The 26714-nt window shown below is 35.6% G+C and overlaps 1 protein-coding gene and 1 pseudogene across 9 annotated transcripts in view; both read left to right on the forward strand.

The window, feature by feature from the left end:
* Nucleotides 1–26714, forward strand: part of IFT80 (intraflagellar transport 80) — a 113145-nt gene that overhangs the window by 65125 nt on the left and 21306 nt on the right. For all 9 annotated transcript variants that reach the window (XM_059391648.1, XM_059391640.1, XM_059391642.1 and 6 more), the window contains 5 exons: nt 1013–1192; nt 8285–8403; nt 12770–12844; nt 15439–15602; nt 26156–26220. In XM_059391648.1, coding sequence (XP_059247631.1) covers nt 1013–1192; nt 8285–8403; nt 12770–12844; nt 15439–15602; nt 26156–26220 — 603 coding nt within the window. The remainder of the gene's footprint in view (nt 1–1012; nt 1193–8284; nt 8404–12769; nt 12845–15438; nt 15603–26155; nt 26221–26714) is intronic.
* Nucleotides 6355–6663, forward strand: LOC132010116 (alpha-ketoglutarate dehydrogenase component 4-like; annotated as a pseudogene).

Raw genomic sequence — 26714 nt, forward strand, 5'->3', positions numbered from 1 at the left:
AACAACAAAAAAAATCAAGACTTAATTTGACTTTGGGCTGTAAGGTTGGAAGAATGGGAAGAGAATGTATATCAATTTAGTCAAATAAATAAATCATCCTTTTAGCAAATATTTATGTCGCATCTGAATAAATGAAAGAAAATGCTTGTAATAGCATCTTTTTTTTTTTTTTAAGATTTTATTTATTTATTTGACAGACAGAGATCACAAGTAGGCAGAGAGGCAGGTGGGGGGGGAAGCAGGCTCCCTGCTGAGCAGAGAGCCTGATGTGGGACTCGATTCCAGGTTGCTGGGATCATGCCCTGAGCCGAAGGCAGAGGCTTTAACCCACTGAGCCACCCAGGTGCTCCTTGTAATAGCATCTTTTAAAAGTCTTTTTCTTACTGTCTTATTCACACACACACACACACACACACACACACACACACACACAGAGTCTCTTTCATCCCAGTTGATGCTTATTGATTAGGTAACTTTCTCAAAAAGGTAGTAGACTCTAGAAGAGATTATATTTACTACATTATGAAAAAAAAGAAAAGATCCATTAACCTATCTTTCATGATTTAAAATGTATATCAGAGATGTCTTAGTTATATTGTGTGTTTAGTTTCAATTTTTTAGTGACACTATTGGAATATTAAAACCAATCTTTCAGATGTAGGGACTATAGAGATCCTTAAGAATTAATAGCAAGGTATCTTTTTTTTCTTCTATAGAGTCTTTGTGTTAACCCGTTCAGTATTATTACTTAATAATAATAATGCTAATGGAAATGGTATGGCTGTTTTGCAGTGCTTGAGAGATTTTACATACTTCTGTTGTATTCTACTATGTACTTTAAAAATTACATCCATATCTTCTGTTCAGTACACATTTTAGTATGAAAAATATTAATTCTAGGATAAAGGCACAGTCTTTTAAAAATCATCTTAAAATGTTAATGTATGCTCAATTTAAAACTTAAGATTTTTTTTTCAGTGTATCGATTTTTCTCTCATTTTTTCTTCTCCAGTGGTCATATGCCTTAGAAAAGCCCAACACTGGCAGCATATTTAACATCGCATGGTCAATTGACGGCACTCAGATTGCTGGAGCCTGTGGAAATGGGCATGTTGTTTTTGCACATGTGGTGGAACAACGCTGGGAGTGGAAAAATTTTCAAGTAACATTAACTAAACGAAGAACCATGCAGGTATGATTATGTTCCATGCCTGATTAACCTTGCTTCTTCTCTCGTCAGCTCACTATACAGAATATGGAATTATCTTCACTAAGTATATTTAAATCAAGTTTATAAAAATTCAGTTATATCGGAAATATTTTAACTAGGCCATTAATGACTTTTTTCATGACCTAAAGTTAAGAACCTCTCACCATTATAGAACCCAAGTGCCCACAGCTACTCTGGTGGTAGGGTTGAGGCAGGGATGGTGAAACTCAAAGCGTTTAGGGAATGTATGGATTCAGTTGAAGAAGGGGGGGAAGAAGCTGTGACAAGCTTGATCTTATCACTCCAGTTAGGGGCTGACCCCATGGCAGGCCTAACCTGCTAGTCACTGTCCGGGTTTTATTATTTTATTTATTTATTATTGTAGAAGCTTATTTAACCTGATTTTTTTAAAATTTTTTTTCCTTTTAAGAATTACTTAGGCAAGCTAAAGTGGGAAAATGGTAAGAAGTTTTTACTGGGAATTAGGGAGAGAAAAACAAGTACTTTTGGAGTAAAATAAAACAGGAAGGTTAGAATGTGGCAGTGGGAGATAGGTGGAAAAGTCCAGTGGGAGGAGTTATCAATGCAATTATAAGCTTCTTAAAGGCACAGCACTGTGTTTCATTCAAGCTCAGTGTCTTACATATGATAAATGCTCAACAAATATTTTAAAAGTTGGTTGGCAAAAGGTAGGAGGAAGGGGCCAATGACTATGTGCTAGTGGCAAACCCTCTGCCAGAGAAAGGTGAACCTGTACCTTCTAAGTCTTCTTCCTCCTATCTGTAACTGTTGCCTCTGTCTTCATATTGAGAATCCAGAGTATTGTAATTATTTGGAAACATATGTCTTGTAATTTCTAGGTCTACTCAAATATTCTTTAGTTTAAGTATCTAGATTTTTAAATTTGAATAATATTACTAGATTAATAATAGTTAGCTCTACATTGTAGTTTTTCTTTGTTCTGTTCACTTATCTTTAAATTTTTAAACTTTTTATTATGGAGAATTTAATACCTACACAGAAGTAGACAGAACAGTGTAATGAGTCTCCAGGTACTCATTACCCAGCCCTAACAACCATCAACCCATGATCAAGCCTGCCCCATCTATGTCCGTATCTTCCTCCTTCCCCATTATTTTGAAACCAATTCAGATATATTTTATCTGTAAAATTTTCAGTATACAACTAAAAGGTAAGGACTCTTTTTTTAAAAAATATTTTATTTATTTATTTGACGGACAGAGATCACAAGAAGGCAGAGAGGCAGGCAGAGAGAGAGAGGAAGGAAGCAGGCTCCCTGCTGAGCAGAGAGCCCAATGCTGGGCTCAATCCCAGGACTCTGGGATCATGACCCAAGCCGAAGGCAGAGGCTTGAACCCCCTGAGCCACCCAGGTGCCCCGGGACTCTTTAACATAACCAAAATACCATTATTGTACCTTAAAAATAATAATTCTTTAATATTATCAAACATCCAGGAAGTGTTCAAATTTTCAGTCATTTCCTACCTGTCACATTTTTTAAAGTTAGTTTGTTTGAGTGAAGATCCAAAGTGGTTTACAAGTTGTAATTGGTTGACATGTCTTTAAGTCTCTTAATTTATAGATTCCCCTTCAATCTCTGTTTTTACCTCCTGCATTTTATTTGTTGAAGAAACCAAATTGGTTTGTTCAACAGAGTTTCCCACAGTCTGGACTTTACTAATTGTATCACTATGGTGTCGTTTGACATACTCCTCTGACTTCTCTATTTCCTGTAAATTAGTTTTTGGATCTAGATGATGTTATGTATAAATAGATATTGCTGTTAATTAACCTGGAAACCAAAACATTATAGTATTGTATCTGTGACAAAAAATGCATTGTGAGTTTTTTTTTTAATAAGATTTTATGTATTAATTTGAGAGAGAGAGAGAGTGCATGAGAGAGCACAAGCCAGGGAGAAGGGCAAAAGGAGAGGGAGAAGCAGACTACCTGCTGAACAGGGAGCCTGATGCAGGGCTCAAATCCAGGACCCCACGACCTGAGCTAAACGCAGACACTTAACCAACTGAATCTCCCAGGTGCCCCGCATTGGGTGTTCTAATCAGTTAATTTGGGGACTTGATTATTTTATTCACATAGTGCATGGGGAGCTAGCTAATATAGTAGTGCTAAAATAAATTCTAACCCTATTTTCAAAAATGTCCCAAGATGAGAATATATCTAGAAAAGAGGAGTTTTTCTTACATAATAAAAAGGAGTCGTCCTAGAGATTAGAAGATTTTTACACGAGATAAAGTGAACAGTGGAGGTGCTAAAATGACTTTTCTAATCCAAATTCCCTTTATACTTAAAATAATGTTTCTAAATAATCTTTCAAAGTTTTAGAACTAGAGCACTATTTTAATTTTTTTAAAGGTCTTTTATTTTACTCTTTCAGTGATTATAAAACATTTGCGTTACACTTTTGCTAAGTTAGGCCTATTCAGTGTTTTTCTTAGAATACCTTCATTCACACATTCAACAGATATTTATGGAGTGATCCCTACTTGCCAGCCCTTGGGGTAGGCAATGGGAAATGAAGTTGTAATGAAAATAAATTTGGTCCCTGTTTTCACAGAACCTCCTAGATTAATATGTTGAAAAATCTCTCTCTCTCTTTTTTTTTTTTCTTTGACAATAAAAACATTTTTTTTTAAATTTTTTATAAACATATATTTTTATCCCCAGGGGTACAGGTCTGTGAATCACCAGGTTTACACACTTCACAGCACTCACCAAAGCACATACCCTCCCCAATGTCCATAATCCCACCCCCTTCTCCCAAACCCCCTCCCCCCAGCAACCCTCAGTTTGTTTTGTGAGATTAAGAGTCACTTATGGTTTGTCTTTAAAATGTTTTTAAGAGAGGATGGTATTATGGGCTTTTAAAAAAGTTTGTAGATTTCTGGTTAAGATGGTATCATTAAGTTCACACTAGGGAGAGGGACTTACCTGTGACTCCAAAGAGATTAATAATATATGAAATACATGTATTTTTAAAAAGACTTATCTCAGGACACCTGGGTGGCTCAGTCAGTTAAGCCTCTACTTTTGACTCAGGTGATGATCCTAGGGCCCTGGGATCAAGTCCCGCATTGGGCTCCTTGCTTGGTGGGGAGGCTGCTTTTCCCTCTACCTCTGCCTGCCTTTCCCCCTGCTTGTGCTCTCTCGCTCTCTCTCTCTCTCTGGCAAATAAATAAATAAAATCTTAAAAAATAAAATAAAAATAAAAAGACTTTTCTGGACTCAAAAACAAGGTAAACATCTCTGTGCAACAGAAATGGAACAAAAATGGAGAGTGTGGAGTGAAGTCTCTGACCTGCTGGACTCCTGGTCCAGAAGCAGAGTGGAAAAGGCAGGGAGGAGAGTGGCTCTGCTAGCTAATGGAACTAAAAGTACTTGAACCTGATTTAGGCCTGATTTAGGTCTCTTTAAAATCAGAGCATGGGGATCTGCAAGGTAGTTGTCTTCTCCCTTTCATGAAAGACCTCAAAAAATCTTGGATTTAAATAAAGAGAGACTTGCAGAGATGCCTCCTGCAGTCGTGGCCTGCTTGGTTCTAGGGGACCCATTCTCTTAGCCCTTTTTTCCATTTGCCCTAGTATGCAACCTGCAGTATGCATCCATGGCTTTGCAGACACAACTCAGCCTTTTTACTGAAGGCCCTCTTCACATTTTTGTTTCAAGTCAAAATTGGCTAATTCCTGAGAGCAGTGTTTCTTCTACAGACTTCTCAAGTAGAAGTGTTTTTCCCCTTTATGCCAGGTCTAGAGATTGAGTGGATGTCTTCCTTATCCTTCATTGCTGATTTCAGGCCACAATAATGTCTTCTTCCCTGAACAACACCAATCCTTTGAAGCACCTATGATCAGAGTACTCCCCCTTTTGCAGTCATTCCCCTACTCACTGAAGAGTGAAGCAAACATATCAGTGTCTTTTTCTTTAATATAGTCCAACATTGCTGTTTTGTAGTAAGACTTTTTAAAAGTGTCCAAAAGATTAAACTGTTTATTTTATCATAACCATAGTAGCATTTCACATTTCTCTAGTTGTTTACTCAATGTATCTTTCTATGATAACAGGTCCCACTTCTCCAGTTATTTTCTGAATACATACTTATATGGTTGATTTATTAATGTCAGGAAACAAAGTTTCACTTTGCATTTAGTTGATTTGTGTCTTCAGTCTTTTTAAATCTGAAACAATTTCTTCTCTTTCTTATTTGCTTAAGAGGCCAGGTGGTTTGTTCTGCTGAATTCTTCACTTTTTCCCATTTGCTTTCTTATGGTGTGATTCCACTTAACGTGTTCATCTAACCCCTGTATTTCCTGTAAACTGGTTATTAGATTTAGAGCCTTGATAAGGATAAAGAACACTTCGTAATCAATGCTGTGGACTTGTTGCATCACATCAAGAGACAACATATGTCACCTTAGCTCTCTTTTAGTGATGCTATGGTTAATATGTTCAGGTATTGTAAGTCTTGGTTCATCAATCATTAAAAAAAGTCTGAAGAGTTCTTTAGGCTTTTACATTAATATTTTTAGCAGCCATTGATAATACTTGTCTAGAACCATATTTCACTGGGATTTGCAAAATGGTAATCTTGTAATTCTACCATTCCTAACACATTTATTAGCTAAAGTTCTTCCATGAGACACTGCCTTTTCAACCATTTGGTTACTCTGAGGTGAAATAGTTACGAAGTTATTTTCTGAATTTACCAATTTTCAAATAATGAGTTGATTTCCCCATGAATGTTGTTGTTGATGATGATGTTGTCATTATAAACTTGTAGATTTTAATATTTTAGAGAACCATTATTTAATGCTCAAATGGTCCCATCTTTGGCCTATCTTACCATATATATATATATATATATATATATACACACACACACACACACACATACACACACACATATATATTAAACTATATCCCAAAATACAGTTTAAAATAACAACATCAATTAATATGTTATGAGTAGTGTTTTGGGTTTCTTGCTTTGTTTCTGTAACATAAACAAATCCATATATCACAGGTAGGGCCCATCCCCAACTCCTCAGAGCTCCTATTATTTCTGTGCCTAGCAAGCACCCCAGAAGCTGCCCCATCGCAAGGTGATGATGGACAGCAAGATGGCATCTGCTGGCAGGGTCATTCCAGTAGTCAAGCTACATACTCCATTAATATGGTACTCTGACAGAAGAGACAAGCGTAAACCCAGTGTATCAGAAGTTTCAGATCAGCAGGACTACCATTTCACTCTTCTTCAATTTCACAGCATTCTAAAGGGAGTAAATCACCAGATTTGCATGCATCAGGGTCCACCAGACACTGCAGAAATAATGAAAATATTACCTCAGAAATACAGAAAGAAGCTTGTATCTCAAGAAGAAATTGAATTTATCCAACATGGAGGTCCAGAATAATCACTAACAGTATGGCTGCTGTTTGTCATCAGACAAAAGAATGGTCTTTACAATAAAGGACTTCTAATGTGGCACATGAAAATTTATACAGTAAACAACTTGAATAAACAGTATGTAAAAAAATAAGATATTGGAAATTTAGATACTTACATCTCCCAGTGTAGGTATCTTGGTCAGCTTCTCCATAAGCTTACCTAATTGTTTATATACTGATTTAAAGTATTCATTTAAGAAAAAAAAAAATTCCATTTATCTTCATATCCTTCCCTTCATTAGATGAAAGGTTTTATACTGTACACATTGTTTTGCATCTTGCATTTTTCACCTTACACTATATCCTGGAGATCGCTCTATAGATCTTCTTTCTTTTTGGAGCTGTGTAGTATTCCACTTTGTGAGTATGCCATAGTTTATTCAGTCTATCCCTTACTGATAGACATTTGGGCTGTTTCCAGTCTTTTGCTATTACCAATAGAGCTATAGATAGTTACAGCATTTCATGTGTGTGTTATTTCATGATTTTGCTTATTTGTCTTTGCAATAGAATTCTAGAAGTAAGATTGCTGGTCAAGGAATATATGTATATGTAATTTTGTTATCTATCATGGTGGTAGTTTTCTGGGGATGGGAGTTGAAGAGCAGATAATAAAAATATAATATGCCTTATAGGTATAAGGTATAAGTGCTTTGAAGAAGTACTTAAAAGAAGTTTGGCTTTATCTTTTTAACTTTTTTCCATACCCTTTCTATAGTCACATTTTATTTAGAAAGATGATAACATTTTAAGGGAAATTTTTTAAAATTCTAACTTCTAGGTACAATTAATCTCTTTTTCTCTACTTCCACCTTTTACAATGTCCGACCCATTTTGGTATTGACAAGAGATTAGATAAATTTAGCTTGCTCGATGTTTTTCTTAATTTGTTGCAGATAGTTTATCAACTTCAGGGTTGTAAGCAGATACTGCCAAGGGTTAAAATCCTTGCGAACTTTATTCTGTTACTTTTATAATGGTTTGACTATCATAAGTAAAATTTTTATTTGTTTGTTGGTACTTAGCTTCTTTATATATTATGTCTGTCTATGTTTTAACATATGGAAATACTTGTGCCCCTCTGTGCAGCTTGACTTCTTCACTGTGCAGCTGTGCAGCTTTACTAATACCAACCACTCCATTTTGATTTTTTAAAATTATTATATCGCTTTTTATAAGAACTTAAATTTTAAAGTAAGACCTAGCCCTAAAAAGAGACATTCTTACTGTTTGGATAGGAATCATATAGTCTCTTTCCAACTCCTATATGCCATATATATTATTTACTATATCTCAGTGTTACAGCATTTTTCACCTTATTTCTCCATTGCTACATTGACATTCAGATTGGCTTTCAGGTTAGAAATCTACATTTCTAAGAAGTTTTTTTAATGTCTTTCTTTTGTTAGTTGACTTTTATATAAACCAAGTATGTTGTCTTATGGCTATTTCCTACTGAAGTCTTTTATATGATTAGGTAATCTAGAGTGCATTGAATTTTATGCTTCAAAATCTTGCTCACTTACCTAATTAAAATGCTGATGTATTTTAATGTTGTTTGTTGGTATTTCATTTTTCCTTGTTTAGGTTCGCAATGTTCTTAATGATGCAGTGGATTTACTGGAATTCCGTGATAGAGTCATTAAAGCATCTCTGAACTACGCACACTTAGTTGTTTCAACGTCTCTTCAATGTTATGTGTTCTCGTAAGCATCTTGCATTTCTTAAAAATTCAGAGTTTTGTCTGTGATGAGGAAATTTATTTTCAGCCTTTCCTATCAACGTGGTTTGGTTCTAAATTTAATTTTCTTAAAACCTCGCTTATCCTAACTTATTCCCAATCAAGAAGTGATTTTAAAATGAGCTATAACCAATGAAAATAAATCTAATAAAGTTGTGCATCAGAGATTAATAATCATTTTTATAATAGAAAATACTTTCTCTGAGAGTGTTTACTCTTTCTTTACTCACAGTCCTAAGGAATTTAGTATAACTTGATTTCAAAGTTCGGAGGAACAGCTGATAAGTATTGGGAAAAGGACCCACCTAGCCACTGGAAGAAAGGGAACAGCTAGCAGCCTGACAACAGGCTAAAAGATGTTCAATAGAGACACAAGGAGGTATTCAGGTTTAGTGTTCTAGCCTAGGGTAATCATGGATGTTCATACTGAAGATACAGAGTTGCCCAGAGATGATCAAGGAAAATATATTCAATCTGCTTTTTAGAAAGCCGGGAATAATTTCAGTACACCCAAGAAACTTGTGCTTAAAACAAATATACTTGGTATTTTTCAAAATCTAACTCAGTATGTGCTGATGAATGTTGAACTAGCTTTCTGGAAACAAACAAACCTGATTTTTCAGTGTTTGCCTGTTTCTGTAATGTAAATACTTCTACCAAGGCTGATTTCAGGATACCAGTATGATGTCACTGAAAGCAGAATTGAAAAGAGATGCACAGTAGCGAGCTATTATATAGAATTGCCACCGTATAGATACAACAGATGTAAATAATCCCAAGTGCATAGATAATAGTAAAATGTAGTAAGATCATCTGGAAGTAATAGGTTTGGAGCACTTATCTTTGTATTGAATATAATTTGCTTAATTATAAGTTGATATAATTTAATTTTAAATAATAGCTCTGTTAAACAGTTGGCTTGCAGAATTCCTGAAAATATACCAGTTGGTAGAAGCTGGCTCTAAGCATGCCCCCAGCTGACTTCTCACTATCCAGGAAACTCAAATCACCACTATATTAACTTCCTGAGTTGTGAATAGTTAAGGATTGTTTTTTACATTCTGTGCTTATAACATCATGTGATTATAGTTTAATCATTGAATATAAAATTGAAGATAAGGACTACATATGTCTTATTCACAACTGTACACCCAGTATCCAGCACTATACTGTGTTCACCATGTATAGGTACTTAATAAAAAAAATTCTTGGATGAATAAATGAATCAAAAAACAAAGTATAGTGGTATCTTGGATTCCTAAGCCCAGTAGTACACATCACAAAGGTATCCAATATGATTAACAGCAATACTTACTACAACTATATATTAAAAACTCTCACTCGGGGCACCTGGGTGGCTCAGTTGGTTAAGCCGCTGTCTCGGCTCGGGTCATGATCCCAGGGTCCTGGGATCGAGTCCCACATTGGGCTCCTTGCTCAGCGGTGAGCCTGCTTCTCTCTTTGCCTCTGCCTGCTGCTCTGCCTGCTTGTGTTCCTCTCTCTCTCTCTGACAAATAAATAAAATCTTTAAAAAAAATTTAAAAAAAAAACCCTCTCACTCACTATATGTAAATCTGCTACTAATCAGAATCTGCAACTTAGGACAGCAGTCAAGAATTAAATGGAAGAAGCAGAGAAGAGAGGGGATAAAGAAACAGGTGGCTCAATTTAAGTTACAATATAACTTAAGCTAATATAATTTAATATAAGAAAATTTTTTCTCCTATGAATGAGAAGGAGCAACAATAAGACTTGGGAAAGTCAAGAAATATACCAAGTTAAGTAGTTGCTATATAGGGGAGAGATTATAGAATGTGAAGAAACTTCACAATCACTTAGTGCACATAGTCATTTGAATAATTAATTTTCATGGAGTTGAGGAAAAATAGAGAAGATCTCTTCAATTGAGGGTTTGTTTGAAGAAAGGTAGGGCTCTTAACCATCCCAAATGATGGGTTTATTCTGCTAGTTTTAGTGGCAATGATGTAATGTTTGAATCCATAGGATTAGTATCATGTGTTACTTGTATTAGAAAAACTGCTTTTTAAAATACTGAAGAAAAGTTTGGCAGTTATGATTTAATTTTTTTGTCACTCTACTTTTCATATATTAGTTAATATGTGGCAAAATATAAGACTGCTTTTCTTCTTTTCTGACTTAGACATGCCTTCCCTCTCTTGTCAAGACATTTACTAAGGTACAAAATTATTTATTAAAGTGAAATACCAGGTAGTGGGAATGAGGTAGTGCTGAGACCTATCATCACCAAAATACATTTCATTAAATTAAAAAACCTACTAGCATTTTTATTTTATTTATTTATATATTAAAGATTTTGTTTTTAAGTAAACTCTAAACCCAATGTGGGGTTCAGCCTCAAACTCTGAGATCAAGAATCATATCCTCTATTGACTGAGCCAGCCAGGGGCTTCAGAACACCTACTAGTATTTTAAATAACAACTATTGTTTATTGAGCACTATTATACTGTCTTTATGGTTAAGGTCTAATTTACCCAGGGTGTTGAGTATTATTATTACTTCCATTTTACAAGATGAAGAAACTAAAGGATATACAGATTATTTAAGTAACTTACCCTAGGTCAAATTACTAAACTTCCTTACTAAAGGAAGAGCTGGGGTTTGACCACCAGTTCTTGATAACTCTTACCCCTTTTTATTAATAAAAATATAATTTTTAAAACAAGCGTGTAAGCAATATAGTGTTTTATATGAAAAGAAGTTCCAGAAAAAGTAAATAATACATAAGAGTTCTATGTTAAATTTTCATTTGATTTTTCAAATAATTTTTTAGAATTTAGAATTCAAGTAATTTTTAGAAAATTGCTCTATTCATCAGTGTGGCTTAGGGCAGACATATATATCCCAGTTGTCATAAATACCAGATATTTTGCAGGGGGACATTTAAAAAACTTCACAATCAGGCACCTGGGTGGCTCAGTCAGTTAAGCGGCTGCCTTCAGCTCAGGTCATTATCCCAGGACCCTGGGATGGAGCCCTGCATCGGGCTTCCTGCTCAATGCAGAGTCTGCACCTCCCTCTCCCTCTGCCTGCCACTCTGCTTTCTTGTGCTCTCTACCTTTCTGTCAAGTAAATAAATAAAATCTTAAAAAAAACAACAAACTTCACAGTCACTATTATCAAAGACAGAAGGTTAATTCTAATGACTACATAAATGAAACATGCTATGATATCTTTTCTAAAGTACAAAGCACAAATCTCTATCATACCTGTGAACACCACGCTTACTAATTATTTGTACTTTATTCATTGTTTTGCTTTGTGCATACATTTACTTATTGAAATGCATTTGCATTTACTTACTGGCATTAGCCAGTATTAATTTCCCATCAGTGTGCCCACTTACTGCAGCCTTCCCCTTCCCACACTTTCTGGATCTGAATATGAGGTTTAATCTGATTTAAAGATTTGGTTTCATGAAAATAATTGAGAGGAATTCAGAATATATAAGAGTAATAAAACATTTTAAACTGAAATTTTGATGACTTGGGGTGGGTTTTCAGTTTGTAAATGCTCTCTCCCTTTTGCCTATCTTTGAATCATATTACACTGTAGAAACCAAAGGAGTTATTTGTTCATTTATTTATCCATTCATTCAAGAAGCATGGTCATAACTTACATTTATACAGTATTTTAGTTTACAGAATGCTTCACAGAAAAATTCATTTGGACCAACAGTAACATTGGGAGACCTGCAGGAAAAATGCTCATATTCATTATTGTTATTATAGTTTCTGTTTGTTCAAGATCTACTATATAAAAGGCAGTTAGCTAGGCACTTTAGGTGAGTTGCCATTATCTTAATTTTACAAATAAGGAAACTGATTCTTAGAAGATTAAGCTGATTAAGATCATATAGCCGACAGGTGGTGCAACCAGATCGCTAATCCTGATCTGGCTAGCCAAAAATGTGTCCTTTCTTCCCGGAGCCATACTATTACTTTATTACTTTATCAGATGAGAAACGTAAGATGACTTGCCCAAATCACAGAGCTAATAAATGACAGAATATGTACTTAGGATTCCTCAATTCACATATTGTAATATCTAGAATAAACATTTGTTGAACATTTACTATTGAATACTTATTACTTACCCGGAGTTTGATTTCTAGTCAGGGATACAGCCATGTAAGTGAATGATTTCAGAACAATGTGCCTAGTCCTATAATAGAAATATATACAGTTATGGTGAAACTGATAATACTTTTTAAAGTGAATACTTATCTATTTATTAAAGAGTATTTGGTTTTTTAAAAAGTTAATAAATATCCATTTTATTTATCTTTTAGTACGAAGAACTGGAATACGCCACTTATATTTGATCTTAAAGAAGGAACTGTTAGTTTAATTCTGCAGGCAGAAAGGTATTTGTTTATCATGTTTGGCTCTTGAATATGGGGTTAAAATATTTCAGATTGCAGTAAAGTACTCTTTAAAGCATGCACTTACAGAATGGTATATTAGTCATTTGGGATCAATCTGTTTTTATTTATTTTAAAGGAAAAGTGAGAATAAGCTATTAGGTCAGTGGTTCTGAAACTTGTTGGTCTCAGAATTTCTCTACCTTTTTTTTTTTTTTTTTTTTTTAAGTGTAGAGCCCAGTATGGAGCTTGAACTCATGAGCCTTAGATCGAGACCTGAGCTGAGATCCAGATTCGGATGTTTAACTAACTGAGCCACCCAGGCACCCCTCTTTATACTCTTAAAAAACGTTCTTGGAGGTTATATATAGGTTATATATCTCATCATTTACTATACTAAAAATTTAAATTGAGAAATATAAAAGGAATTAATTTATTAAGAATGATGAGACTAAATTTATTATAAGTAAATATCAAAGTAGTGATGTGAGAGAATGAGAGGGAAACGGGTAAGTTGGGGTGCCTGGGTGGCTCAGTTGGTTAAACTTCTGACTTCAGCTTACGTCATGATCTCAGGGACCAAGCCCCAAGTTGAGCTCTGCACTCAGTGGGGAGTCTGCTTTTCCCTCTCCTTTTGTCCCTTCCCCCTCTTATGTCCCCTTCTCTCTCTTTCTCAAATAAATAAATAAAATCTTTAAAAAAAATAAAGAATGAAAGAAATGGGGGAATTACTATAAGGTCGTTTTGACCTCAGGATCCTTATTTTTTATAATGTTCAGTTCTTACTTTTGGTTTTAAATATTTGAAACACATTGATTTTATGAATCACTACATGAATGTGATCTGAAGTTTGAAAAATAATATTCTTTACCCACACCTTTGGTGTATGCAGGACCATGAAACTCCAGGCCAACAAACTGGAGTAAATTGGGAATAGCTATTCCTCAAGAACCCACACTTTTCCATGAAAACTATCATCAATCAGTCTATCGAGTACAGTGATATCCGATTGAATCAAAGGTCAGTCTTAGGAAGCTACAACCCAACAAAACCAGAAATAGTTTGAAAATAGAATCAGCAATTGCCTAAAATAGCTACCCATGAAATCTTTGCACTAAAACCATATATTTTATTCCTCATTCCTTTACTCACACCTAGGCAATCTCTTAATAGTGTTGTTACCAGGTTTTCTAACCCCCAGCTTTTATAAATAGCAAGCCAGAAGAGGAATGCTGGTGGGCTGTGAGAGGCTGGCACAAGGATAAGAAGAAAAGTGACTGCCTGGTAAGGCAGCCTAGAGAAAACAAAAAGCACAGAACTGTATCGCTAAATAGCTTAATTATTTTGATGCACCAAGAGAGTCTCATGAGTACCAAAGCTGTCAGTTAAACAGTTACTGAAGAAGATAATCATCACATTGATGACCTTGAGAGTTGAAAAATTGTGTCAAATTTTGTCTCATTTGTTTAATGAAATTGAAATATATTATCTTGTAATATCATACATTTTTAAAACAAAAAGACATCTTTTCCACTTAAAAGATAAGATGTCAGCTATCTAAAAAACCATATTTCTGAAATTCTTTTTACTTGAACAGTGCCAAATAAATTTTATTTATACATTACTTATTAGTGTATTGAGTATGCTCTTAGTAAAGGCATATGTTAATGGCATAACTGATTAGGCAATTAAAGAATAACTTACTTACTGCCTAATGTTTGTCCTATTTCTACATTTAGAAATGTTTACCCTTGGAAACAGTGTTACTCACAAGAATGTTAAAAGCTTACACAATGTCTTGTTCAGGAGAGAAAAAGGTTTTAGTATTGAAACAAAGAAAAAATATATACTAATATGATGTGTCACTTTGTCAACATTAGCAAATATTGTTTTCATACATTAATGTGTAAGGGCCAAACCTTTCAATTAAACTACCAGTACTCAAGTATTAATTTAATTAAAATGCATGTATTCATTTCCAAGGCAAGAAAGAACACTTAGCAATTTCTAAATCAAGAAATAGTTCTGAATCAAGGGTTTTACAGTTTTGAACATAAGATTTTAAAAAGTAATACTGTGTCCAGCATCAAGGAATCAGGCACTTCAGTATGGCAGTAATATGAGTGTAAATTATTAAAACCTTTTAAAGGGCAATTTAAAAATACATAATAAAAATTTATAAGTATATGCCCTTTGAGCCAATTATTATATTTCTAGAGTTATACTAAGGAAATAAGTAAGATAGACATACAGAGATATGTCTATACATTCTTTAAAATGTGTATAGATATTCTTTAAAACAATGTTTATAGTCATTCTTTAAAACAATGAATAATTTGAAATAAATGTCCATCAGGAATGAGTTAATAAAATAAAATTATAATATATCTATACTTTGTCCTAAATTACCTCTGTAGAGAGAGGATTGCTAGAGATCTTTTGCTTTTGCTTTATTGTTTGAATTGTTTTTTACAATGCCATAAATTTTCAAAGGAAAAAAAATTAGATTTTTCCAAAGAATAAACTTCTTCTCCAGTTTAAAAATGAAAATATAGTAAGCTTCTATTTGAGAATGTATTTTTATTCTTTTTTTTTAGACATTTTCTTCTTGTAGATGGTGGTGGTATCTATTTATATTCTTATGAAGGCCGCTTCATTTCTTCTCCAAAATTTCCTGGAATGAGAACAGATATTCTGAATGCACAGACTGTGTCTCTGAGTAATGATACCATTGCAATAAAAGACAAAGCTGATGAAAAAGGTAAGTGCATTTTTATAATTTTCCATGAAATTTGTTAACAGTGTAAAATTTTCTCAAATTAGCTTTTATTTTCTCATCTACTAATATGTTAACTTTATATGAAAGAATTATGAGCTTCCTAATTCGTCCTAAGTGTGAATTAATTAAAGAACTAGAGTCATATTATACCCAATTGATTGATAGACATTGTGACGACATCAAAGCTTATTGGTAAGGAATAAATCCTTATATATTTAGTAGCTGTTCGTAGAGAGATTGAGTTCAAATTTGTGAGTCCTAAAAATGTTTGTTAATTTTTAAATTTAGTGATTTTTTTTAAATGTTCCCTTTTTCTTCATTAGGTATCATAGTAAATACTGTGCTTCATTGTACAGTGTATTTTACTTATATATACTTTTATTTTTAGAAATATTTTAAAATTTATTTTAAATTACTGAATTAGAAGACAGTTATGAATAATTTAAGATTTTCATATAAAAATAAAGACTACATATTTGTAAATTGATATAAGTATGTGAGGTGTTTTGGAATTCCATCATACAGAGACACCATTTTATTGGGGCATTGCTATATCACAGCAACATCATCCAATACCGAGTACTTGCCACATACCAGGTATTTTTCTAGAAGTTGAGGATACAACAGTGAATAAGACACACAAATGAACATACAAGTATGTAATGGGTTGTCAGCTAATGATATGTGTTGTGGAGAAAATGCAGGATGAGGGTATAATAGAGTATGCTGGAGGTGGGACAGGACAGAGAATGACTGTAGGACAAGTAAGTGCAAGGGTTCTGAGATGGGAATAACTGGCATGTAAAAGGAACTGCCAGAAGTCCTAGGTCAAGGTAGAGTGTGGGAGGAGAGGACAGAGAGAAAGATCATGTAAAAATTTGGCCGTGGTAAGGATATTGGCATGAGAGAGACAGAAAGAAGAGGAAAGCATAGTATTCTACATTTTTATCCTGGATGAATAAGATAGAAGATGGGGAAGGAGGAAGGTTAGAGGAAGTCCACATACGGAGTTCTATTTTGGTCACGGAAGTTTAAATGCTTCTTGAACATTCAAGCAGGAATGGAGAGTAAACAATAAGATAGACAAGGCCAGATCTCAGGAGAGAGTTGGGGACTAGAAATATAAATTGAGAGTCACTGGTGTACAGATGCTGCCATGGCACTGAATGAAATCGCCTAGGAAATGAATATAGGCAGAGAAAAGGACCAAAGCCTGAGTGCATCAATATTTAGAGATGGGTGAGAGGAAGTAGAGCCAATGAGATAAGAGAGAGTTAAGTGAGTTATCCCTAAATCTTAGTGGAAAAATATTAAATAATTATTTTTCCCTATTGATACATATTGCTAAACATTTGTTTGTCACTGTGATGTGTTATTAAAAGAAAAAAGAACTGACCTGAAGGGTAATTTTGTTAGTCCATGCTATGAAAGACCTAATTCAGGAGCTACTGTCCCGCTGTTTAGTTTTCAGTATTTTCAGGTAACATCATGTCTCATGCTGGTAGAAATATAATCCTCCTAAATAGAGCTTTTATCTCTTCATGCCTTAGACCTTCTCTGACAGAGGACATTTGGTGATTGCTTTGTTTTCTGAAGGACTTCCTTTCTGGCTAAAAAAGAGAATCAAATAAGATACTATCTGGTTAGCAGACGCATTTAAGATGGCTAAGTAATTGTTGATAATAATAATTTGGAACTCAGAGTTTTGTCTTCAGTAAACTTAAATTTAAAAATCCTAGTGATCATCATGAGTTAGTTGTCTTTACTTCTCTTGTTCAACACCACAGATTTCAGATAGAGGCTATATAATAAAGTGTATGTTTCCTACTAAATATACCTTATTCTGAATTTTTCTATATTTAATTCACATCTGAAACGTTATTTGTTAATTCTTTGATAATTCATAGAATTTTAGAGCTAGAAAGAATTATCTACATTTTCAGAAAGAAGGGTTTATCTGCCAATAAATTATGTTTTACTTTAATTTTGATTGTTGAAGATGATTGTGCAATTCTGTTTTACTGTAAACAGAAACTCAAAAATACCTGAATAAAATTATTGTTGTCAACTGATATAAAATGAGCAGGAACATATTTTTCATATGTTCCTTTTAAAAGAAACTAGTATTCATTGATGGCTAAATAGAGGTATATGCTAACAGTAGAAAACAAATTGAAGTGCATAGAATCATTAACCTAAGAAATGTTCCTTCAAGTGGGTGGACCATTCCATATGAAACCAATGGTGCCTTCCTAATTTGGGAGCTCCTTTATAAGTAGGATTCTTGCACTGAGTACAGTATTCTACCACTTTGGGTGACCAATTAAGTATAGAGGTACTAGTGCTTTTGGCTTCCTTCTCCTTAAACACTTGCACAGATACGCTATGATATTAGTGTGGGTGGCTATTTGGAACAAATATCTGGGTATGGGGAGAGAAGTTAGAGAGCAGTTTCTTATGTTTAGAAGCAGCTCTTTCAGGCTGGCAGCTCCTTGGTTCTTTCTACCAGTGTTTGCTACATATTAACACTAAATACAGATCCAAGCCTCCCATAGTTCGTGGCCACTTACAGTTAGTTATAGAAAGAAGTAGACAAATCTATCCCTATACCTCCATCTCTTTATAATATGTGCAATCAGCAAAAGGATGGAATGCTTTTATCTTTAAAAAAGCTTCTCAAAAAAACAAAGAGGCAACCCACGGAATGGGAGAAGATATTTGCAAATGACAATGCAGACAAAAGGTTTATATCCAGGATCTATAATGAACTCCTCAAACTCAACACACACAAAACAGACAAGCATATCAAAAAATGGGCAGAAGATATGAACAGAGACTTCTCCAATGAAGACATACAAATGGCTATCAGACACATGAAAAAATGTTCATCATCCCTAGCCATCAGGGAGATTCAAATTAAAACCACATTGAGATATCACCTTACACCAGTTAGAATGGCCAAAATTAACAAGACAGGAAACAACATGTGTTGGAGGGGATGTGGAGAAAGCGGAACCCTCTTCCACTGTTGGTGGGAATGCAAGTTGGTGCAGCCTCTTTGGAGAACAATGTGGAGATTCCTCAAGAAATTAAAAATAGAGCTTCCCTATGACCCTGCCATTGTACTCCCGGGTATTTACCCCAAAGATACAGATGTAGTGAAAAGAAGGGCCATCTGTACCCCAATGTTTATAGCAGAATGGCCACGGTTGCCAAACTGTGGAAAGAACCAAGATGCCCTTCAACAGACAAATGGATAAGGAAGATGTGGTCCATATACACTATGGAGTATTATGCCTCCATCAGAAAGGATGAATACCCAACTTTTGTAGCAACATAGACGGGACTGGAAGAGATTATGCTGAGTGAAATAAGTCAAGCAGAGAGAGTCAATTATCATATGGTTTCACTTATTTGTGGAGCATAACAAATAGCATGGAGGACATGGGGAGTTAGAGAGGAGAAGGGAGTTGGGGGAAGTTGGAAGGGGAGGTGAACCATGAGAGACTATGGACTCTAAAAAACAATCTGAGGGGTTTGAATTGACGGGTGGGTGGGAGGTTGGGGTACCAGGTGGTGGGTATTATAGAGGGCATGGATTGCATGGAGCACTGGGTGTGGTGAAAAAATAATGAATACTGCTATGCCGAAAATTAAAAAAAAAAAAAAAAAAAGCTTCTGGTTTGGGGGCTCCTGTGGCTCCGTTGCTTAAGCGTCTGACTCTTGATTTCAGCTCAGCTCATGATCTCAGGGTTGTCAGATTGAGCCCTGCCTCAGGCTCTGTGCTCAGCACGAAGTCTGCTTGAGATTCTCTCTCACTCCCTCTGCCCCCCTCCACACTCAGTGTACTCTCTCTCTAAAATAAGTAATGTTAGCCAGTGTTTTTTTTCCTATGTGGCCTTTATTATGTTGAGTTATTTTCCTTCTAAACTTACTTCATTGAGAGCTTATTATGAATGGATGTTGTAGTTTGTCAAATGCTTTTTCTGCATCTATTGAAATGATCATAGAGTTTTTATTCTCTCTCTTGTTAATGTGGTTTCCATCGATTGATTTGCAAATATTGAGCCACCCTGACATCCCTGGAATACATCCCACTTGATTGTGGTGAATAATTTTTTTAATGTATTGTTGGATTCAGTTTGCCAATATTTTGTTGAGGGATTTTGCATCTATGTTCATCAGAGATATTGGCTTATACTCTTTTTTGGTAGTGTATTTGTCTGTTTTTGGTATCAAGATAATGCTGAACTGATAGAGTCAATTTGGAATCTTTTCTTCATCTTCTATTTTTTCTTAATTGTTCGAGAAGAATAGGTATTAACAACCTTTAAATGTTTGGTAGAATTTACCTGTGAAGCCATCTGGTTCTGGACTTCTGGTTTGGGGGAGTTTTTTGATTACTGATTCAAGTTCATGGCTATTAATAAGTTTATTCAAGTTTTCTCTTTCTTCCAGCTTTAGTTTTGGGAGGTTATATGTTTCTAGGAATTGATCTCTCTTGTAGGTTGTTCTAGGTTGTCCAATCTTTGACATAGAATTTTTCATAATATTCTCTAATAATCTTTGTATTTCTGTAGTGTCACTTCTTATTTCTCTTTCATTTCTGATTTATTTCAATCTTCTCTTTCTTTCTTTTTTTTTTTTTTTTTATGAGTCTGGCTAAAGTTTTATCAATTTTGTTGATCTTTTCAAAGAACCAGTTCCTGGTTTCATCGGTCTGTTCCATTGTGTTTTTTTTAGACTCTATTTCATATATTTATTCTCTAATCTTTATTATTTCTTTCCTTCTACAGGCTTTGGGCTTTGCTCATTTATTTTTTTCCTAGCTCCTTTCTATGTCAGGTTAGGTTGTTTGAGATTTTTCTTGCTTCTTGAGGTAGGCCTATACTGTTACAATCTTACCCCTTAGGACAGTTTTTGTTGCATCCCAAAGATTTTGACCATTGTATTTTCAGTTGTCTCTATATATTTTTTTATTTTCTCTTTGACTTCTTGGTTGACTCATTCATTATTTAGTTACATGCTATTTAACCTCCATTTCTTGGTGTTCTTTCCAGATTTTTTTCTTCTGATTAATTTCTAGTTTTATATCATTGTCATTGGAAAAGATGCATGATATGATTTCAGTCCTGTTTAATTTGTTGAGACTTGTTTTGTAGCTTAACATATGATCTCTTCTGGAGAATGTTCCATGAGCACTTGAAAAGAATGTGTATTCTGCTGTTTTTTTGGATGGAATCTTCTGAATATATCTGTTATATTCATCAGGTTCAATATGTTGTTCAAAGCTACTGTTACTTTGTTGATTTTCTGTCTGGATGATCTATCCATTAATGTAAGTGGGGTATTAAAGTCCCCCACTATTATTGTATTACTATCAATATTTTCTTTGTGTCTGTTAATAGCTGCTTTATGTAGTGAGTGCTCCAAGGTTAGGTGCATAAATATTTACAACTTTTAAAAATATTTACAATTGTTATATCTTCTTGTTGGATTGTTCCCTTTATCATTATGTAATAATGTAGCATATGTAGCATAATGTAGTAATGTATGTAGTAATGTCTCTTTGTCTCTTGTTACAGTCTTTTTTAAAAAAGTCTATTTTGTTTGATATAAGTGTTGCTACCCCAGCTTTCTTTTCACTTCCTTTTTCATCATAAAATTTTTTCCATCTCTTCACTTTAAATGTGCATGTGTCTTTAGGTCTGAAATGAGTGCCTTGTTGGCTTCACCTTTTTATTTATTTCATTTTTTTAATTTTTAAAGGTTTATTAATTTTTTTAAGGGAGAGAGAGAGCACAAGGTGGAGGGGCAGAGGGAGAAGGAGAGAGAATCCCAAGCAGACCCTACACTGAGTGCAGAGACCAAAGCAGGGCTCGATCTCATGAACCATGAGAGCAGGACCTGTGCCAAAACTAAGAGTCAGATGCTTAACCACTACACCACCCAGGTGTTCCTTGGCTTCACCTTTTTAGGTATCTGGTATACTTGAGCTAAGAAGTAATATCAGTTTTAACATTTATTTATTTCTTCGAAACTAAATATAATACTGTATGCTAACTATACTTGAAAAACAAATAATATCAGCTTTTGCTTGGAGACTCTTTTGAAGCATTAATGAAATATTAGTTTTCCTCCATTGCATACCCATTTAGTCATTCTTTTATTCTCAGATACTATTTCTCCTTCTTTCCATTTATAAAGAACTAGTGGGCTGTCTCTACTACTGGGCAGGATAGCTGCATTCACATTTAACCTGATATTTACCAGCTGGAGTGGAAGCACAACCCATTACCTCAGGTCCTTGGAAATTCTGACCTCAAAGTTGAAAGTACAGATAGTTTCATGCCTCGGAATCATTTCTGCTTCTGATAATTGTAGTTGTAACCTTGGTCCTGAGACCATTGTATCTAGTAAAAAAAAAGAAATTTGAGGTGATATGGGAAAGAAAGGAAAAAGTATAGCCATCATACCAGCATTCTCCTTTTGTGGGAATAACTGCATAGTCATGCTAGCATCTTCCTCACCCCCTATTCCTTATTTCCGCTGAAACTGCAGAGGAATTTAGTGTGAACATACCCTTTGCTCCCTTCATGTTGAGTGTCAGTACCCACTCATGAAGTCTTATAAGCTAGTTCTTCATGCCTATATTACCTTTTTCCCCATTTAAAAATACCATTGTTTTCATTGCCCATTCTAATTCTTTGCCAAACTATTACTCTCAAAAAGGGTCTCTGCCCATTGTTGGGCATGATGGGCTGTAGAGTGTGTTCCTTGGTCTGAAGAAATGTGACTCAGTGGTCCAGCTCAGTGCAATACCTTCTACTCCGGTTCTTCCATAGTACTCTGAACCTTTGCCTCTACCACCGGGTAAGCAAAGCTCAGCCCAGAGTCAGTGTCCATTTCTGTCAGGACCCACTTGTAGTCCCCAGTGCTCCAGGCATCAGTCGGACTTGCCGCTGTGCACAACGACTCCCTGCCGAGCAACCCTCCCATAGCCATCTGCAGTCCCTAAATCTCTCTTGTTGGCAGACAACAGTTCCTGTTGGCATTTTGTGCCTCCACAGATGCAAAAGGAATATGTCTAGAGTCAACCCCTCTTGCATTGTTTCAGTCCACTCACTTGATTCACCCAGTGGCTACCTCAAGTGGCACACCTGGGTGTCTGCTCACCATTTGTAAACATCTTCTGATGCTGGAAGAGGGTTCTTCTGATGGGCATTGACATGGCCTGTTTGAATGCACCACCCTTCAGATTTCCACAGTGATTTCCATATGGCCATGCCCTGGAAGAGCACCCGGTTCGTAGTCCAGTCTTCCACTGCCCATCTACCGCACCGTATGGCCAAGCCATTCCAGTGCCTGTGAGTAGGTCAAAATCCAGACATATGGGTAAACAGCGTGCAGTGCAGCTCACTGAGCCAATTTGTTTTTACCTTTTGTGATCTGAGTGGTGGCCTTCCAAACCCAGTGTCTTGTGTTCCTGTTGGAACTGCCGTCCATAAGCCAAGCAGCTGTTTGTTGGTCTGTTGAGAGCTGTTAACAGGCTCTGTGCGAGTGATGGTAGAATCCTGCAGGTCCTCACATGGTTCCAGAGTCAATCCTGGGGCAGTCAGGCTACCTGCTCATGAACATGTTGTGGAACTCTGTGTGTTGCCCTGATGGCGTGTTCCTGCTCAGACCATTTCTGTTCTATCACAGAATCTCCTGAGTGCTACCTTCCTCTTAGAGCATTTCTCTGACATCACCCAAGATAATCCTTATTTTATGTTTTTCAGTCAGAGGCAGTTTCAATTAGTGTCTGGTAGCAAACTAGTCATTGCTCCTCCAAATGGAAATTGTCTTGTATAGAGTTCCAGTAGCTATCACTGGGACGTGCTCCCACACCCCTCAGTCTACACTCCACAGAGACTGCTGTACAGAGAACGTATCTTTATTAGCACTCCAGCTTCTGTTTGGTACCATTTGGTATAAGACCTCTATGTTTGGGCAGTCCCATGGGTTCCCATTTTGTATGTCTAGTTAATATTGTTGGAGAGGTGGGTTTTTCATGCCTTTTGTTTTATAATATTTGATAGGGGAAATATTCCCCAGCTAGGCACAATATCAGTCCTTATAGCCCATACAGGTAAAAGAGACACAACTGCTTCATATGAAGCTTCTTCAAGTGTACTTTCATTTAAATGTTCATCTTAATCCATTAGTTCTTCTATTCTCTTATCTCTCAATCTAATTGACTACCAGTAGGACTTTGCCAACAGGTTTTAGTTTTACAGCACTAGGTAGTGGAAGGATTCCTCAGTCAGACACAATACCCAATCCCATTAACATTCAAGAGACACAGCCTCTTCACATGAAGCCCATTTAAACACTCCAATTTTCATCCAAGCTTCACTTTACTCATATTAACCCTTGCTTTTCTCTGTTCTCCCAATTTAATTTTAGTCCTCACTATAACTTCACCAGTGGGTTTTGGTACCACAGTGCATGGGACTCTCATAACAAGAGGTCCTAGAAACTTCTCTCTTGGACTCCCTGGCCATTTTACATACTCCTGTGCATAAGGCCTTGTGTTCCCAGTAGAGTGTTGAGCCAAGAAACCCTTTCATCAAACCACCTCTTAATTAAATTGGGGAACCATAGCCCCAGGCAATTGGAGGTGAGGTTTCTTTTTGCTCTCTTGCCATATAGCTTTCCAAATTCCTCCAAACTAGGATGAATAGAGCAGATTTGTTTAAAGGCCTTCAATGTTAGGTGACCAGCAGGGATTTCCCATTGGTTCATCCAACCTCTTTTTTTTTTTTTTTTTTAACCCCATCAATGTTTGTTTTATTCATCCCGTTTCTTAGATTTTCATCTAGCTGGGATGAGGCCCTTGATGCTCCTCTCTGTCTATCTCTAATCGTTTTAGCGTTTTTCATGATTTTTTTTAGCATAACTTTTTCCTTTGGAAGTCTTAAGGATAGTCATTGTACCTCAGGCTAACCAGAATCAGGATTTTCTCCAACATACTCTTTCAGTGGGAGCCTTGGGACCAGAGGCTGTAATTGAGACTGTCCAGAATCTATATTTGGCCCATCTCTTACTTTCATTTTCTTTATTACAGATTATAATAACCATGGGATTGTATATTTTCTCTTTTTCATATTATTTTGCACTTTCTTATGCATCTAGTGAGCCAGCTTCCCAGGAGATGGATCCATCATCTCAAAATTCCATAGGTAACTTTTACCTCTCACAGCTGATTGCAGCTTAGCTGCTGTTTCACACCATGGGTGATCCTGCTGCCTTTAAGAGTCAGAGGTTCCTCATCCCCTGTTCTTTCATCCTTTCTCTTCCCAAACCGCATGTTTCAGTGAATTAGGGTTGTTGCAGTGATTCTCACCCTTCCTGACACCTACTATTTCATTTTTACCTTAACTGGTATATTGCAGTCATTTCTAATACTAACAACCTGGAGTTAGGGCAGACCCCAGGGCTTAAAGGCAAAGTTCTCCTCAAGACTTTCCTCACTTCAGACACTGGCCACAAGCTTCAGGGAGCCCCAGACCAACCCATTTTGCTGACTGGCTGGCTACAAATTCAGGGACTCCGGTGGCCCCCTCAAGTTGGATAATTTGCTAAAATGACTCACAGATCTCAGGAAGATGCTATACTTAGAATTATAGTTTTATTATAAAGGATACACATAGGGCGAGGCCTGGGAAGGAACACAGAACTTGTATGCCTTCTCATGAAATCAGGGCACATCACCCTCCCAGTATATCAGTTATGTTCACCAATGAGGAAGCAACCCTGAGTTTTTATGGGATTTTTATTACATGGGCATGATTAATTAAATTATTGGCCACATGATTGAACTCAATTTCCAACCCCCCAATCTCCCTATCCCCAGAGTTCAGGGAACTGAATATGCTTAGGCTTTCTGATGACCATCTCCTATTCTGAAGCTATATAGGGGCTCACCAAGAGTCTCCCCACCAGTATAACTAAGACATTCCTAATCACTCAGGAAATTCCAAGGGTTGTTGAAGGTCCCTGCAAGGAACCCAGGACAAAAACCAGACAAACTACTAATTATACCACAGGGAACTGTGCACTGACCCCAGAGAATTAAACAGTACATGACACATTGCCTGGTATTATAGTAGACACTTGGCACATTTTTCTTTTGTGAAATATGATTGTCTGATGTTATATTTGTCCAAATCAGAGTTCTGAAAATTACAAATTACATCTAGATTTGGACTTGCCATTGTAGATCTTATGGAGGAGTGAAACCATACCATTACATTAATAACTATTCTAAATAGGGAATATGTTTTAGGAAGAAGTATTCAGTTCCACTGTTTTTTAAGAAATATAACCCCATTGATAAGTAGGAATTTGATGCTGCTGCTCTTCTATGCTGATAGATACTCTGTGGTTTAAAGGGTTAAATAATTTCTCATTAGGATATAATAATACACTGAAGTTTACCGATAAAAATTCTAATTTAATACGTTAACTCATGCTTAATTTTTTTTTTCAAGTAATCTTCCTTTTTGAGGCATCAACTGGAAAACCATTAGGCGATGGGAAACTTCTTTCTCATAAGGTAATGGACATTAGCTACTTCTAATGTAAATAGCCACTGTTTAAAAATAGCCACTTTTTAAAATTAATGTTTTCATTTTAAGTCAAAAAACATAGAAATTAATTTTTTAAGTTATCTATAGTAATTGCCTCATCCTCCACTTTATTTTTATTTTTTAAGTTTTAATTTATTTATTCATTTTTAAGTAATCTTTATAACCCCACATGGGGCTTGAATTCATGACCCCAAGATCAAGAGTTGCATGCTCTTCTGAATGAGCCAGCAAGGCACCCCTAGAAATCAGTTTTATATTTAAACCCAGTTGCATTCTACTAGAGTATTTTGCCTAAAAATGTCACAAAGACTGAACACTAGTAAACTCTGTAATGGAAAGCTATTTATACAAATTAAATGGATAAAATAATCTGATTTATATGTCTTTATTAAGGCTATTTACTGCTTTTTAATAAAATATTCTATGTTGATTAAACTTTTAGTACTTATCAGTAAATAAA

This window comes from Mustela nigripes, chromosome 2, assembly GCF_022355385.1.
Source record: "Mustela nigripes isolate SB6536 chromosome 2, MUSNIG.SB6536, whole genome shotgun sequence".
NCBI classification, from domain to species: Eukaryota; Metazoa; Chordata; class Mammalia; order Carnivora; family Mustelidae; genus Mustela; species Mustela nigripes.